The sequence below is a fragment of the Trachypithecus francoisi genome, unplaced genomic scaffold (assembly GCF_009764315.1).
Source record: "Trachypithecus francoisi isolate TF-2019V2 unplaced genomic scaffold, Tfra_2.0 Lachesis_group3, whole genome shotgun sequence".
Lineage (NCBI taxonomy): Eukaryota > Metazoa > Chordata > Mammalia > Primates > Cercopithecidae > Trachypithecus > Trachypithecus francoisi.
Window position 1 is genome coordinate 55,791,157 of NW_022681468.1, and position 17,618 is coordinate 55,808,774.

The following is a 17,618-nucleotide window of genomic DNA, read 5'->3' on the forward strand; positions in this document are numbered from 1 at the left end:
GTAAGATCACGCCTTTGCACTTCAGCTGGGCAACAAGAGCGAAACTCCATCTCAAAAAAAAAAAAAAAATACATAGACTTTAAAACTTTTTGCATGTGCTGGTCTGAGTGCAGTGGAGTTTACAACTAAACCAGTTACAGATTTATTTGTTCCTTCTCCACTCCTACTGCTTCACTTGACTAGCCTAAAAAAAAGAAAACTTGTTGCATGGAAAAATATACTATAAACAAATTTTAAAAATAAATAATCTGGGATGGTGGCAAAGAAAATAACTTTGCATCTTATCTGAAGTCAAAGGTGTATTTCCTTATACATAAGTATTTATAAATATATAAACTCTAGATTACCGATGGATTAAAAAATTGGGCTGTGGACTCAAAGAAGTTCCCAGATAAAGATATATGTCTGGCTTATAAACATAGGAAATTATGCTCTGTCTCATCAAAAAATCAAATTGAATCTTGCTAAATGGACTTCAAAAAATCAAATTGGGGTGAGGCGCGGTGGCTCACGCCTACAATCCCAGCAATTTGGGAGGCTGAGGCAGGCAGATCATGAGGTCAGGATATCGAGACCATCCTGGCTAACACAGTGAAACCCCGTCTCTACTAAAAATACACAAAATTAGCCGGGCGTGTTGGTGGGCACCTGTAATCTCAGCTACTTGGGAGGCTGAGGTAGGAGAATCATTTGAACCTGGGAGGCAGAGGTTGCAGTGAGCCGAGATCATGCCACTGCACTCCATCCTGGGTGACACAGCAAGACTCCATCTCAAAAAAAAAAAAAAAAAAAAAAAATCAGATTGGGCCAGGCGTGGCACCTCATGCCTGTAATCCCAGAATTTTGGGAGGCTGAGGCGGGTGGATTACCTGAGGTCAGGAGTTTGAGACCAGCCTGGCCAACGTGGTAAAAACCCGTGATTACTAAAAATACAAAAATTAGCTGGGTGTGGTGACTTGTGCCTGTAATCTCAGCTACTTGGGAGGCTGAGGCAGGAGAATCACTTGAGCCAGGAGGCAGAGGTTGTCCTGAGCTGAGATTGGAGATTGCATTGCACCATTGCCCTCCAGCCTGGGCAACAGAGTGAGACTGTCAAAGAAACAAAAACAAAAACAAAACAAAACAAAAAAACCTCTAAAAACTGCTAACTTGTTGGTTTGGACAGGGAGACTGGGAAAATAGGGGTCTAGGGTTGGAGAAAGACTTACTTTTAACAATATATTTAATGTATGCATGTATTATGTACTTTTTTTTTCCTATTTTGAGTCCCCTTTCCCGAAGTATGTATGTTTTACTTTAAATTATAATATGTACAGTTAATTAAAATTTAATATTTGCTAAAATAGATATGGACAAACACATAACACTATTGAACAACTGAGCTTTTTTGAAGGGTTAATAATTATTAATAAAGACCTAATTCTGGGTGGGCGTGGTGGCTGACTCCTGTAATCCCAGCACTTTGGGAGGTCGAGGGGGGAAGATCACTAGAGGCCAGAAGTTCGAGACCAGCCTGGCCAACATGGCAAAACCCCGTCTTTAATAAAAACACAAAAATTAGCTGGGAGTGGTGGCACACGCCTGTGATCCCAGCTACCCAGGAGACTGAGGCAGGAGAATCACTAATGCCGGGAGGTTGCAGTGAGCCTAGATGGTGCCACTGCACTCCAGCCTGGGTGACAGAGTAAGACTCCGTCTCAAAAAGAAAAGAAAAAAAAAAGACCTAATTCTAACCGGGGCATGACACTGAAGTGTGCATATTGTAATAACCAAACATGCAAAACATGTACTTTAGACTCTGTCTCTGGTAAAACAGGTTTTGTAAAGTTTAGAGGAAAAGTATGATTCTATTCCTAAAGAATCTATTGTGTTGTTATTTTTTTTTGGGGGGGACGGAGTCTTGCTCTGTCGCCCAGGCTGGAGTGCAGTGGTGCAATCTCGGCTCACTGCAACCTCTGCCTCCTGGGTTGACGCCATTCTCCTGCCTCAGCCTCCTGAGTAGCTGGGACTATATGTGCTCGCCACTACGTCCGGCTAGTTTTTGTATTCTTTAGTAGAGATGGGGTTTCACTGTGTTAGCCAGGATGGTCTCGATCTCCTGCCTCGTGATGCGCCTGCCTCGGCCTCCTAAATTGCTGGGATTACAGGCATGAGCCACCATGCCCAGCCTCCTAAAGGTTCTGAAATTGAAAGTAACTCAAGAGCGATGCAGGGTTTTTTGTTTTTTGTTTTTTTTTTGAGATGGAGTCTCACTCTGTTGCCCACACCAGAGTGCAGTGGTGCAATCTTGGCTCACTGCAACCTCCGCCTCCTGGGTTTAAGCAATTCTCCTACCTCAGCCTCCAGAGTAGCTGGGACTACAGGCGACCGCCACCATGCCTGGCTAATTTTTGTATTTTTAGTGGAGACTGGGTTTCACCATATTGACCAGGCTGGTCTCGAACTCCTGACCTTGTGATCTGCCTGCCTCAGCCTCCCAAAGTGCTGGGATTACAGGCGTGAGCCACCACGCCTGGACAGGTTTTTTCTTAAAAAAGTTTTAGTTTCAAGGAAACATGTACAGGTTGGTTCTATAGATAAACTGTGTGTCACAGGGGTTATTATTTCATCAACCCAGTAATAAGCTTAGTACCCAGTAGGTACTTTTTGAATCCTCATCCTCCTCCTACCCTCTACCCTCAAGTAGGCACTGCTGTCTGTTACTTTCTTTGGGTGCATGTGTATTCAGTGTTTAGCTCTCACTTATAAGCGAGAACGTGGTGTTTGGTTTTCTGTTCCTGTGTTAGCTTGTTTAGGATAATGGTCTCCAATTCCATCCATGTTGTTGCACAGGACATGATCTTGTTCTTTTCTGTGGCTGTGTATCATTCCATAGTGTATATGTACTACATTTTCTTTATCCAGTCTACTGTTGCCTAAAAAATTGCTATTCAGGTTGATTTAGTGTGTTTGCTATTGTGAATAGTGCTGCGATGAACGTACACATGCATTTGTCTTTATTGTAGAATGATTTATATTCTTTTGGGTATATATCCAGTAATGAGATTGCTGGTCAAATAGCAGTTCTGTTTTAAGTTCTTTAAGAAATCACCTGTTTTCCACGGTGCCGAAGTAATTTACATTCCCATCAGGAGTGTATACGCCTAAGATGAAGGTTCTTAAATGATAAAATTCTGGATAGACGATCACAGAAGATTGTAGAAATTTGAGAAAGAAAATTAAAGACATCTTGAATAATAGTGTCCTAATATGCATATTATTCCAATGTACTTAAAAATAAGATCTATACTCTGTAGTGTTAGAATGCTTCAATTTTACAGGTATATTACTTTTATTTTTTCAAAAGAAAAACATTATTAGGGTTATCTGGGCAGGGACATTATGGCACTTTTTTCTTTTTTTTCTTTGTACTTCATTGTACATTTTTTAAAAAACAAAGAACCCAACCCAAGAACTATCCTATTAAAGGAAAATGTGTTCTAGAAGAAGAGACATTTCAAAGTTTCAAAGCCATGTATAAAAGAGAACTAAGATGGCTCACGCCTGTAATCCCATCACTTTGGGAGGCTGAGGCGGGCAGATCATGAGGTCAGGAGATCGAGACCATCCTGCCTAACACGGTGAAACCCTGTCTCTACTAAAAATACAAAAAGAAATTAGCCAGGCGTGGTGGCGGGCACTTGTAGTCCCGGCTACTTGGGAGGCTGAGGCAGGAGAATGGTTTGAACCCGGGAAGTGGAGCTTGCAGTGAGCCAAGATAGCACCACTGCACTCCAGCCTGGGCGACAGAGCAAGACTCGGTCTCAAAACAAAAGGAAAAACAAAAACATAAAAGCTCTTGATAAACACTGAGTTAAAATGAACTTTTAAAGCTGTTCTCAGTTTATTGAAAAAGAAATGCGTAATTCCATTGTTTGGGATAGATGATGTCACATTATCTTTTTTTTTTTTTTTTGAGACGGAGTCTTGCTGTGTCCCCCAGGCTGCAGTGCAGTGGCACGATTTTGGCTCACTGCAAGCTCCGCCTCCCGGGTTCACGCCATTCTCCTGGCACAGCCTCCAGAGTAGCTGGGACTACAGGCGCCCGCCACCACGCCCGGCTAGGTTTTTTGTATTTTTAGTAGAGATGGGGTTTCACCATGTTAGCCAGGATGGTCTCGATCTCCTGACCTCGTGATCCACCCGCCTTGGCCTCCCAAAGTGCTGGGATTACAGGCTTGAGCCACTGCGCCTGGCCTATGTCACATTATCTTAAAACTGAAAGGAAGTACGACTTCTTAGCTGCACTTTTGCAATATCTATCAAAGAGAATAATCTATAGACTAGAATAAGCATCAACAATTACTTAAGTATTCAGATTAAGATTGTTCAAGTACAACTAGTTGCTTATTTGTCTTTTTTTCTCTCCTAAATGAATTCACTTCTTTAGGTCCAAAGGATTATATATCAGAGTACTAAAAATATTTATGGAATTGATCTCAGAACCACTGTAATCTTTTAAATATTATGGAGACCAACTAGGAGAGGCCTGAGAAAGTGTGGACAAATGTTAGATTAGCTTTTGTGAGGCAAACGGCTTTTGGAAACCACACATTAGTGACTGATATAAATTATAGGAAAGTTGTAGAAACTTGACATTGGATATTGCCCAATGAGGCTTTAAAATAAAATACCTTTTCATTCCTATCACTAGGCCTTTTGTGCATCTTCTATTCTAGTTACACAAAGTTGTTTGCCTTACCTCGGCTCAAGTGCTTTCTTTCAACAGGCATTCCCTTCTGTCAAGTGCTGCCTGTAGAAATCCCATTCTTCAAGGTCTTCCTCAAAGGTCTCTCAAATGTACCTCAAGCTGGAACTAATTTCTCTTCTTGGCTCCTCTCATACTTCATGAGCACACCCATCATTGAATACAGAATATTTTCCTTGGTTGTATATGTGTTGCTGGTGCACAAACGTTGTATGTTGAGGTCTTGGAGATAATCCTGTTTTCCACAGTAGATTAGATTAGAACATTTTGAGGGCAAGGAACAAGTTATATGGAGTTTACAAATCTCTGACTCCTCTCCTTCCTTAATCATATAATACAATGCCTAACTTAATGATTGGGTAGGGGGACCCCACTAGAACCCTGACATAACATACCTTAAAGAAGTGTTGTATTTCAATTTATAAGAGTTTATATGTAAAAGTTTCTTGAATTGTTGCACCCTGTGCTACATTTTATAAATCTAGTTAGAGCTTTGATTTCAGAGCAGTTTTATCTGGAGGCATTATAAATGACCCATATGGAATTTTAGGCATCTTTCAGCAGAAATTCGTTTATTGACTTTTTTTTTGCATTTTTGCATGTGCTTTTCATTAGTTGTTTTGTCACCAAATTATCTGGTCAAAGCAGCATACACTGCACATTACTTGCTTACTACTTTACATTCAGCCAAATGCATTTAAGAATCAAATACACTAAATGCCAAAGAATCTCTTTTTTTTTTTCTGGAATGGTGTAGGTGTATTTCTTGGAGGAGTGTGTCAAAAAAATAAATTTGAAAATGTACTCTGTTTAACAAAATAAAAGCAAACCCTACCGTTGACTCGTGATTATTACAGCTGATTTTAAGTTGTTTTGTAAATGTATTCCAGTAGGTGTCACTGGTGAGTCGAGAAAAAAAATCCTTTCCCAAGTGTAACGTTTTAATGAAAAGAAAGTAAAAGATTTAATCAATAAAAGAGGCTATGAATATGCATTTCTTTAGAGTTCAAAATTAGCGTATTTATTGTTCAAAAGAGACAGGGTCTCGCTATGTTGCCCAGGCCGGAGTGCAGTGGCTATTCACAGGCGCGATCCCACTACTGATCAGCACGGGAGTTTTGACCTGCTCCGTTTCCGACCTGGGCCGGTTCACCCCTCCTTAGGCAACCTGGTGGTCCCCCGCTCCCGGGAGGTCACCATATTGATGCCGAACTTAGTGCGGACACCCGATCGGCATAGCTCACTACAGCCCAGAACTCCTGGACTCAAGCGATCCTCCAGCCTCAGCCTCCCTAGTAGCTGGGACTACAGGCACGCGCCACCGCGCCCGGCGGTCAGATAGTGGCGCAGAATAGCACTAGAAGCTGTGGTGTGGTGACGTCATCAACTGGGACGGCCCACAACGACTCTAAGACTTCATTTTATTCACCCCGCGAAACAACCTGACCACACTGCGCACGCGTTTCCTTTGAGCACTGCATTCTGGGTAAACTGTCTCAAAAATTTGAAGAGCGCATGCGTGGGCGAGCTCCTTCCTTTTACCTCGTTGCACTTCTGAGAGCAAGATGGGTCACCAGCAGCTGTACTGGAGCCACCCGCGAAAATTCGGCCAGGGTTCTCGCTCTTGGTGAGAAATAGTTTGTGATTTTGGGGAAGCGTTGCCATGGAGCGCTAGGCTGCTTAGAATCTCAAGTAGAGGAGGCCACGGGCGGCACGAGGGAGCAGGCTGACTGGGAGCCGCTGGTGCCGCCATTACAGGCCTGTGCCGGGGCCTGGGAGTCCCGGGATGCGGGTAGTAGCCGTCTGAGTGTGGAGTCTTGTAATTTCTGTGACCTGCAAAGCCGCTGTCCCTTTTCTTACAGTCGCGTGTGTTCAAACCGGCACGGTCTGATCCGGAAATATGGCCTCAATATGTGCCGCCAGTGTTTCCGTCAGTACGCGAAGGATATCGGTTTCATTAAGGTAGGCGTCTGCAGGCGTGCTCCACGTTTGTGTGGACGGAGGTCGTGGTGGTTCTTTATTTTTCCTGCGAAAGACAACCGACAAATCTTCCCTGGGGTGGTAATTCTGAGCGTTCGACCAAGAGCTTTTCCTCCTTTTTAGTTGGTAGCTGTTGACAGTGTTGATGGTTTGGACAATCAGACTAATAGAATGGAGAAGGTGAAGGACTTAGTCTTTCCTACCCCCTTTTACATAGATAGCTTAGTCAGTTTTAGGTGCCATGTATTGTGTTGGGTGAAATTATTCACTTTACAGAGGCCACTAAAATTGTTTTACATTTCTTTCACTTATCGATCTTTTAAGTACCTATTCTCGAGACAGGGTCTCTCTCGGTCGCCCAGGTTGGAGTGCAGTGGCGTTGTTTTGGCTCACTGCAACCTCGAACTCCTGGTCTCAGGCGATCCTCCTGCCTTGGCGTTCCGAGTAGCTGGGACTAAAGGCTTTCGCCACCACGCGCGGCTTTACCTAGATATTTTCTAACCAAATAAATGTATTAACCACTGACCCTAAGTTTTTTTTTTTTTTTTTTTGAGACGAAGTTGCACTCACCCAACCTGGAGTGCAATGGCATGATCTCGGCTCACTGCAACCTTCGCCTCCCCGGTTCAAGCGATTCTCCTGCCTCAGCCTCCTGAGTAGCTGGGATTACAGGCGCTCGCCACCATGCCTGGCTCATTTTAATTTTTATTTTTAGAAGAGACAGGGTTTCACCATATTGGTCAGGCTGGTCTCGAACTCTTGAACCTCGTGATCCGTCCGCCTCTCAGAGTGCTGGGATTACAGGCGTGAGCCACCGCGCCTGGCCACCCTAAATGTTTGATAGGGTCATATACTGGAATGAACTAAAAGTTTGGGGTCAGAAAGATAATTGTTAATATTCAGCAAACAAGGGTCTGCCATTTAGTGCTTCTATCTCTTGATCACCTTAAGCAAATGTTTATATGAAACTTTTGGCTTCTAAAAGTCTTTTAAATAGTAATTTGGGGTTTGTTTAAGGTGAAAATGAATTTATGATTGACTCGAGATAAATTCACCAGCTTTTTGATTCTTAATTATTTTGTATTGGACAATACTGTTCTATAATGATGTAAAGTTTTTTTTTTTTTTTTTTGAAACTGGGTCTCCCTCTGTTGCCCAGGCTGGAGTGCAGTGATGTGATCTCAGCTCACTGCAACCTCCCCCTCCCGGATTCAAGCAATTCTCCTGCCTCAGCCTCCCGAGGGGCTGGGATTACAGGGGTCTGCCACCCACCACGCCCGGCCTATTTTTTGTGGAGATGGGGTTTCGCCGTGTTGAACAAGCTGGTCTTGAGTTCCTGACCTCAGGAGATCGGCCGCCTTGACCCCTCAGAGTGCTGGTATTACAGGCGTGAGCCACTTGGCGCCCTGTTGTAAATTAATATGAATTCTGCAGTGCAGCAGGGACAGAGAAAGTACCTTTAAATTCAGGCTTGGCAGCCTTGAACAAATACTTCAGTATATGCTTCTTGTTAAAATGAGAAGGTTCGCCTAATTCGAGAGGTATATCACACATAAGAAAATGGATCTTGGCCCACACCCTAGCTCTGTGTCCTAGATAAACTGTGGGCCAGGCGAGGTGCCTCTCGCCTGAAACCCAGCACTTTGGGAGGCCGACAAGGTGGGCGGATCTCTTGAGCCCAGGATTTCCGCTAGAAGCCTTGCCAACATGGCGAAAACCTGTCTCCACAAAAATAAGCCTTGTATGGTGGCCCACGCCTGTGGTCTCAGCTACTCACGAGGCGGAGATGGGCGAATTGCTTGAACCCAGGAGGCTTAGGTTGCAATCAGTGGAGATAACTCCATTGCACGCCAGTCCGGGAGACAGCGAGACTCTCTCAAAAAAAAAAAAGATGAACCGTGTAATTATAGTTGCCTACTGAACAACTATCCTGTGCATTTGGTAAAGATCATTTACTAGTGTTTTGGGAAACATTACTTTGATGGAAGAAGCGGGATAGCATTACCAAAAATCATTCTAAAACATAGTTGATTCTGCAGTAGGCATTCAATAAATATTCATGTAGAACCTGGTGTGGTTAGTTTGGGTAGGTCAGAGGTCCAGTTAAACATTCTATAATGAGCCATTTTTTTTTTGTGAGAAGTAGAGATTAAAGCATTTTGAAATAAATCATTATCTGCTTTTTTTTTTCAGTTGGACTAAATGATCTTCCTTCAAAGGATTATCCAAGGCATCTACTCAGTGAAAAACCATGATAGTTCTTTGTACATAAAATAAACATTTGAAAAAACCCTTCAGTTTATGAGTGTTTGATCTTCCTTCAAAGGATTATCCAAGGCATCTACTCAATGAAAAACCATGATAGTTTTTTGTACATAAAATAAACTTTTGAAAAAACCCTTCAGTTTATGAGTTTTAATATGACAAATAGTTAATTGATTATAGAAATATATATATAGAGAGAGAGAGATAGAATCTTGCTCTGTTGCCAGGCAGGAGTGCCGTGGCTTACTGTAACCTGATTTCAAGCCATTCTGCCTCAGCCCCCACGCTCAGCTAATTTTTATATTTTCAGTAGAGATGAGGGTTTCATCATGTTGACCAGGATGGTCTCGGTCTCTTGACTTCGTGATCCGCCTACCTTGGCCTCCCACGAAGTGCTGGGATTTCAAGCGTGAGCCACCACGCCCTGCAAGAAATCTTTTAAAAATTTAAATTTTATTACGTTCTCAATACACTTGTCTCGATGGCTTATTTTCCCTGAGTTAACAAAAAATTGTACCAGCCAGTAAACTGGTAAATGCCAGTTTTACTTTTATACTTTACAAAATGTGTCAGGTTTATGCCAGTAATCCCACTATTGGAGGTCAGAGTGGGAGGATTGCTTGACCCCAGGAGAACACCCTGGGCCACAGAGTGAGACCTTGTCTCTAAAGAAATTTTTTTTTTTGTTTTTTTGAGACGGACCTAGGCTGGAGTGCAGTGGCGCCATCTCGGCTCCCTGCAAGCCCAGCCTCCCGGGTTCATGCTGTTCTCCTGCCTCAGCGTCCTGGGGGACTACAGATGCCCACCACCAAACCTGGCTGATCTTGTGTATTTTTAGTAGAGATGGGGTTTCACTGTGTTAGGATGAGAAAAAAGTGTTTTAAGGAATTTATATATGTTCACACACTTCTGAAGAGATGCAGGGGCTTATCTGTCAATGTGTGCATGTTCATATTTGTGGAGAAAAGCAGTTGGGAGTATTTGGAGGGGTTGTGCAAGTTGTAAAAAATCATGGTCCTGAAAGACGTCTACTGGGGGACTCAGTAAAAGGTGAAGTATAGGTGTAGTGTGTGGTTGCTTCAACATTGGTAATGCAGGTGACTGACATGAGATGGAATAAATGAAGGTAGGTAAAAATTCTTGGAACTTGACATGTCATCTGGAAGTCTATTAGAAATGCCCTGTTCGGGTATACCCTGTGCCTCCTGAATTGGTGTACATTTGAACAAGAGCCCCTACGTGATCAGGTTTGGAAAGTAATGTGCTACCACTTGTGGACAATTGTACAAATACTTGAGTTCCTATATGCCAGACAGAATTCTGTAGTGAATGAAAAGTTCTCTATTGAATTTATATGCTGATAGAGCAGCAATACATGATAATGTGCGTTATTTGAAGAAAAGCAGGATAAAAGAGGTATATGTGCTAAATGTTGAGGTCAGAGAAGAAAGCCATACTTACATTTGGCTTATGAACTTAATAGAGGTTACAGCATAGATTGTGTGGGGAAGAGAATTCCTGAATGGAATCGGAGAAATAGCAAAGTTGTGGATGAAGAGTAAGAAAGTTGGTCAGGGTCTGTAGTAGCCTTGTAGGTTATAGTTAGATATTGTGAGATTAGCATCCATTTGGAAACTTATTTTCGTAGAGGTGGGGTATTACTATGCTGTCCAGGTTAGTCTGAACTCTTGGGATCGAGTGATCCTCCTGCAGCCTTCCAAATAGCTGGGACAACAGGTGTGCACTACTGTGCCCAGCAGTGAACTAAGTTCTTAAGAGCCAAACATATTTCAGTGAGGCAGAGGTAGAAATAAAGCTTTTGCAATAGTCTAGGCAAGTGATTTTGGCTTGCATTAGGATAGATGGGAGTGGTTGAGATAGTCACTACCTTTTTTTTTTTTTTTTTGGTTTTTTTTTTGAGATAGAGTCTTGCTCTGTCGCGTGCAGTGGCCGGATCTCAGCTCACTGCAAGCTCTGCCTCCCGGGTTTACACCATTCTCCTGCCTCAGCCTCCCTAGTAGCTGGGACTACAGGCGCCCGCCACCTTGCCCGGCTAGTTTTTTGTATTTTTTAGTAGAGACGGGGTTTCACCAGGTTAGCCAAGATGGTCTTGATCTCCTGACCTTGTGATCCGCCCGTCTCGGCCTCCCAAAGTGCTGGGATTACAGGCTTGAGCCACCGCTCCCAGCTTTTTTTTTTTTTTGGCAGAGTCTTGCTCTATCACCCAGGCTGGAGTGCAGTGGTGCACTGCAGCCTCAATCTCCTGGGCTCAAGCTATCCTTCCATTTCAGCCTTTTGAGTAGCTGGGACTACAGGTGTACACCACCGTGCCAGGATAATATTTTGTGTTTTTAGTAGAGACGGGGTTTGTTGTCCAGGCTGGTCTTGAACTCCTGGGTTCAAGTGATCAGCCTGCCTTGGCCTCCCAAAGTGGATTACAGGCGAGGGCCACTGCAACCAGCCTTACCGTGGGAGACAAGGTTTGTTGAAGGAACCGATATGGGAGATAGGAGTAGATAATGACCCCTAGGGGCTGGGCGTAGTGGCTCACTCCTGTGATCCCAGCACTTGGGGAGGCCTAGGCGGGAGAATAGCAAAAATTTAAAAGAGAAAATTAGCCGGGTGTGGTTGTGCCTGCCTAGCTACTTGGGAGGCTTGTGCCACTGCACTCTACCTGGGCAACAGAATGAGACCCAGTCTAAGAATGACTCCAAGGATTTTGGCCTGAGCAACTGGAAGGATAGAATTACTGTTGAGATAGGTCTTCCCAGATTTGGGAAGAATAGAAAGTTCAGTTTGGACATGTTGACTTTGAGACATGTCTTATACATCCAAATAGAATCTGTTTTAAGCAGAGAGTGAGTGATCAACTGTATTGTGTGCCTCTGATTAAGACAGAATTGGTAACCCCAGTTTCATCTGAGAGGAGGGGAAGTGTGACAGAAGGGAAGCTGGAATGAGCATCTTAACTGGTTGCAGCTAAATTATCTTTGCCAATTTTTGTTTGTTTGTTTGTTTGTTTGTTCTGAGATGGAGTTTCGCTCATGTTGCCCAGGCTGGAGTGCAGTGGTGTGATCTTGGCTCACTGCAACCTCCGCCTTCCGGGTTCAAGCAATTCTCCTGCCTCAGCCTCTTGAGTAGCTGGGATTACAGGCATGCGCCACCATGCCTGGCTTGTTTTGTATTTTTAGTAGAGACGGGGTTTCTCCATGCTGGTCAACGGCTGTTCTCGAATTCCAGACCTCAGGTGATCTGCCCATCTCAGCCTCCCAAAGTGCTGGGATTGTAGGCGTGAGCCACCCCGTCCAGCCTTTTTATTTTTCTTTTGAGATGGAGTGTTGCTCTGTTGCCCGGGTTGGAGTGCAGTGGCATGATTTCAGCTCACTGCAACCTCTGCCTCCCGGGTTCAAGCGATTCTCCTGCCTTAGCCTGCCAGGTAGCTGGGATTACAGGCATCTGCCAGTGTCTGGCTGATTTTTTGTAATTTTAGTAGAGGTAGGGTTTCACCATGTTGGCCAGGCTGCTCTCGAACTCCTGACCTGAGGTGATCCACCTGCCTCAGCCTCCCAAAGTGCTAGGATTATAGGCATGAACCACCGCACCTGGCCGCCAATTTTTTGAAAACATAATTGAACACATTCCTAGTATATTTCCCTTAGAAGGAGCTTGTAGAAGTTAGGGACACTGGAGCTTAAGTTTCATAAGCTTCATAGTAAATCCACCTATGCGCCTAACCCTGAACCCCAGGTGTATGTGATGATAAAGTTGGTGTTGGGGAAGTGTCTAGGAAAGAACCAGGTTTCAGTCTGGGTAAGGAGGTGGGAAGAATATTGGGAGATGGGGTTGAGGATGTAAAAAAGATTTATTGGTAATGGGATGAGCTGGTATTGCAGATAGAGTAGATGAGAAGCTGTGTCAGCTAAGCAAATGTAAAAAAAGTTTGGGAGATGATGAGAGAAGCTTACATATGTAGTGGTGAGTTAGGTCAACAAGGGTGTGAGATGTGTTTAATTTGGTCATTAGAGTCTCTTGGATGAGCTGGGCTCTGGTCTAGTGTGATGGCCTGGTGTAAATTCCATAAGAGACGTGCAGTGCCTTAGGTAATGGAAGGGAAACACTTCCTAGCCAGTCCTATCCCTGTGCATACATGGTGGTAGTAAGTGGGAAGTCTGCTGTGGATAGGTGGTCTGGCTTTTCTAGTAGGGGTTGAATAATGCTTACTTTATAAAGATTCTGTTTTAAAATGTGTTATGTGCCAGACATTATGCTAAGTGCTTTATACACATTGCCTTTTTCAAGTCTTTTCAGTAGATGTTATCATCATTACATAACCAAGGAAACTGAGGCTCAGAGATTAAGTAATTTTCAAGGTCTCCCAAAGAAAGAGACAAAACGACTGGAACTGGGTCTGTCTGACATCAGTGCTTATGCTCTTAATATCCAGAACACACTTATTGTAAGGTGAAAGGACTGTGCATCTCTTATTCCCAAAGATCACTTAGTTACTTGAGGGCAGGAGTAAATGTTTCCTTTCATATTTACATATATACCAAGCACATAGCAAGATGCCTTGTAGATTAATAGGTCCTCATTTGTTGGGGAATTGAACTAAATTACCTAGTAAAAGCTCAATAAGTGTTGATGGCAAAAGATGGTAGGTGCTATAGGAGAGGCCCAAACAACCATTGGAACATAGAGGATCTATTCTTTCTTTTTCAAAATTGGTTGTAGAGACAGGGTCTTGCAATGTTGCCCGGGTTGGTCTTATACTCCTGGCCTCAAGTGATCCTCTTGCTGGGACTACATGTGTGAGCCACTACTCTGGCAGAGGATATATTCTTAGGTTTGGATTCTGTCTTAGTGTCTTTGGGCCACTTTAACAAAATCGAGTAGACTGAGTGGCTTAAATAACAGACATTTATTTCTCACAGTTCTGGAGGCTGGGAAGTCTGAGATCAAGGTGCTGGTAGATTTCATGTCTGATGAGAGCTGTTTCCTGACTCATAAATGGTGCCTTTTCATTGTGTCCTTACACGGTGGATAGGGCAAATGAGCTTTCCTGGGCTTATTTTATAAGGGGACTAATCCCATAAGGGTTGACCTCTCATGGCCTAATCTGTTTCCAAAATGCCCCACCTCCTAGAACCCACAGGCTAGGGTTTCAACATGTGGATTTTATGGGGAACACAGACATTTTGGCTATAGAATCTCCTTTAATACAACAACTCCCTGAGGTACAGTTCCCATTTTACAAGTGAGGTGACTGAGGCACAATGAATAAGTAACTTTCCCAAGATTGTATAGCTAGTAAGAGAGATTCAACCAGGTAGTGTGTCTCGAAAACTGCTCTTACCACTAAACTGTAAATGTTCAACAAAAAGTGAAAGCTGGCTGGGCGTGGTAGCTCACACCTGTAATCCCAGCACTTTGGGAGGCCAAGGCAGGTGGATCACAAGGCCAGGAGTTCAAGACCAGCCTGGTCAACATGGTGAAACCCCATCTCTGTTAAAAATAGAAAAATCAGTTGAGCGTGGTGGTGTGTGCCTGTAATCCCAGCTACTTGGGAGGCTGAGGCACAAGAATCGCTTGAACCTGGGAAAGGGAGGTTGCAGTAAATCAAGATCATGCCACTGCACTCCAGCCTGGGAGACAGAGTGAGACCCTGTCTCAAAAAAAAAAAAAAAAAAGTGAAAGCTTTGGTAAATATTGGTAGTCTACAAAATTGATGAAAAAAATTTTTTTATAAAAAGTGAAAGATTGTATATGTGCTACAATTTTATTATGTTAAACTACACAGGGAAAAAAATCAGAAGGAAACATGTCATTATGTTAGCAGCATTTGACTTTGGGTGATGTGATTTATGATTTGATTTGCAGCAGTGTCTGATTAAGACTCATTTAGAGATTGAGTATCCAGAGACTGCAGTATATAATGTCCCTGGTACCAATATTGCTAGTGAGGCTTCTACTCCTCCTAAAACAGCTCATTCTATTTTTAGATTGCTTTGATAGTAAGGTTTTTCTTAGGTTGCTATGATTTCATTCTACTGATTTTGACTGATACTCATTGATATTAATTCTGTGTTGTCCTGTACAAACCAAGTCTAATCTCTGCCAAAAAAAAAAAAAAAGGGCTAAATATTTAGGCATGAAGGCTCTCATATTTTCCTAGAATCTTCTTATTTCCAGTATAACCATCTCTGATTATTTCAACTGTTTCTCTAAGACATGATTTAGAGTGATCTTTGGTGTTCTCTGAATTAATTCCACTCAATCTAGATCCTGATAGTGACATAACATGTTTCACAGGGCAGGCATGCAGTAAAAATTTATTGAATTTGGTTGGGCATCATTGCTTTTTCACTTTTTATGGGTCCTCTTTTACCATTACAGAAAGACCTGAGCTCTTTTCTTTGGCACTAGCCTATGGAGGTGACACCCATCTCCTCCATCATGGCCATCCTCAGACCCCTTGCGAAGCCCAAGATCATCAAAAAGAGCACCAAGAAGTTCAGTGGGCACCAGTCAGACTGATATGTCAAAATTAAGTGTAAACGGTGGAAACACAGAGGTATTGGCAACATGGTTCATAGAAGGTTCGAGGGCCAGCTCTATGCCCAACATTGGTTATGGGAGAAACAAACAAAAAAAAGACAAAGCACATACTGACCAGTGGCTTCTGGAAGTTCCTGGTCCACAATGTTAAGGAACTGGAAGTACTGCTGATGTGCAACAAATCTTACTGTGTTGAGATCACTCATGATGTTTCCTCCAAGAACTGCAAAGCCATCTTAGAAAGAGCACCCCAGGTGGTCATCAGAGTCACCAATGCCAGTGCCAGCCTACACAGTGCAGAAAGTGAATAGACAGCAAATGTGTTTGTTTTATTGGGATTTAAATAAAACCAATAAAACTGTAAAAGCAAAAACAACAAAAACCAGAGACCCTGGCTTTTGGACAGTTGTTTGTGTGGCTAATGCCCCCAACAGTTTTATTTTTTAAAATTTTATTATGTATTGTTTTTGAGATGAAGTCTTGCTCTGACTGGAATGCAGTGGATGCAAGCTCAGCTCACTGCAACCTCCACCTCCCAGGTTCAAGCGATTCTCCTGCCCCAGCCTCCCAAGTGGCTGGGATTACAGGTGCCCACCACCACACCTGGCTAATTTTTATATTTTTGTAGAGATGGAGTTTTACCATGTTGGCCAGGCTGGTCTCGAACTCCTGACCTCAAGGGATCCTCCCACCTCAGCTTCCCAAAGTGCTGAGATCGCAGGTGTGTATTAGTTCATTTTCACACTGCTGATAAAGACATACCCAAGACTGGGAAGAAAAATAGGTTTATTGGACTCACAGTTCCAAGTGGCTGGGGATGCCTCACAATTATGGTGGAAGGCGAAAGGCACTTCTTAGATGGCAGCAGCAAGCGAGAAATGAAGAAGACATGAAAGCAGAAATCCCTTATAAAACCATCAATTCTTGTGATACTTATTCACTACCACGAGAAAGTATGGGGGAAACGGTCCCATGATTCAGTTATCTCCCACTGGGTCCCTCTCACAACATGTGGGGATTATGGAAGTACATTTCAAGATGAGATTTGGGTGGGGACACAGAGCCCACAAACCGTAATCAAGGCATGAGCCACAACTCCCGGCCTTCAACAGTTTTAAAGCAGACTGTTTGCATAACCTCTGCTAGGACATCGTTCTTTAAAACTATCTTTAATGGTAATTGGTATATTAGGGATTTGGATTTTTAGGTAGGCAGAGAAAAAGCACTTCTAGTAGTATGATTAAGAAGGGTATAATAAAGTATCTTAATTTCCTCAATATCCACAAAAGTTGAAAAAAAGAGGCCAGGCACAGTGGCTCATGCCTGTGATCCTAGCCTTTTGGGAGGTTGAGACAGGAGGATCGTTTGATGCCAGGAGTTCCAGATCAGCCTGGGCAACATCAGGAGACCCTATATCTACCAAAATTAAACAAAAGTACCCCAAAACAATTAGCCAGGCATGGTGGTACATGTCTGTAGTCTCAGCTACTCAGGAGGCTGAGGTGAGAGGATCACTTGAGCCCAAGAGGTCCAGGTTTCAATGAGTTGTGTTTGTACCACTTAAAAAAAAAAAAAAAAAAAAAAAGGCTGTACTATTAGCTGTTTCTCAGGAAGGTTAATGCAGAACATAAAAGGCTCAGTTTGTAATATGTGTGTGTAGGAATCAAGGCTATACAGGGTCCAAAAATTAGCCTAGATTATGTGTGCTAGTTCTGGTTATCTTCTTTTAGAATTTTAAAAGAATAGAGGCAGAAAGTCACAAGCTTAATCTAGATGAGGTAATTATCATTTCATGTCTTGAACATAAAGTCATTTGCTAAATTAGAATTTTTTTTTTTTTTTGGACATGGCCTTGCTCTGTCACCCAGACTGGCATTTAGTGGCACAAACATGGCTTATTGCAACCTCAACCTCCTGAGCTCAAGTAATCCTCCTACCTCAGACCCCAAGTAGCTAGGACCATAAGTGTGCACCACAATGCCCAGCTAATTTTTATAAAATTTTTCATAGAGATGGAAGTCTCACCATGTTGCCCAGGCTGGTCTGGAAATCCTGGGCTCATGCAATCCTC

The 17,618-nt window shown here is 43.0% G+C and overlaps 1 protein-coding gene and 1 pseudogene across 3 annotated transcripts; both read left to right on the forward strand.

Annotated features, from left to right (window-relative positions):
• The first annotated feature begins 6,212 nt into the window (after positions 1–6,212).
• On the forward strand, positions 6,213–15,919 carry RPS29 (ribosomal protein S29). 3 transcript variants are annotated; one of them, XM_033188126.1, is made up of 4 exons: positions 6,213–6,374; positions 6,610–6,709; positions 8,921–8,957; positions 9,065–9,131. In XM_033188126.1, the coding sequence occupies exons 1-3, from the start codon at positions 6,313–6,315 to the stop codon at positions 8,927–8,929; spliced, it is 171 nt and encodes a 56-aa protein (XP_033044017.1). In that variant the 5' UTR covers positions 6,213–6,312; the 3' UTR covers positions 8,930–8,957; positions 9,065–9,131. The 3 variants fall into 3 exon arrangements, with proteins under 3 accessions (XP_033044017.1, XP_033044015.1, XP_033044016.1); XM_033188124.1 differs by lacking the exons at positions 8,921–8,957; positions 9,065–9,131 and adding an exon at positions 15,386–15,919; XM_033188125.1 differs by lacking the exon at positions 9,065–9,131 and having other exon boundaries at positions 8,921–9,024.
• LOC117069691 lies at positions 15,362–15,858 on the forward strand (annotated as a pseudogene).
• Positions 15,920–17,618: the final 1,699 nt, after the last annotated feature.

Coding starts and splice junctions, on each gene's coding strand:
- RPS29 (XM_033188124.1), top strand. CDS start 6,313: ATGGGTCACCAGCAGCTGTACTGGAGCCACCCGCGAAAATTCGGCCAG. Junction 6,375..6,609: donor GGCCAGGGTTCTCGCTCTTG/GTGAGAAATAGT, acceptor CTTTTCTTACAG/TCGCGTGTGTTCAAACCGGC. Junction 6,710..15,385: donor AGGATATCGGTTTCATTAAG/GTAGGCGTCTGC, acceptor TTACCATTACAG/AAAGACCTGAGCTCTTTTCT.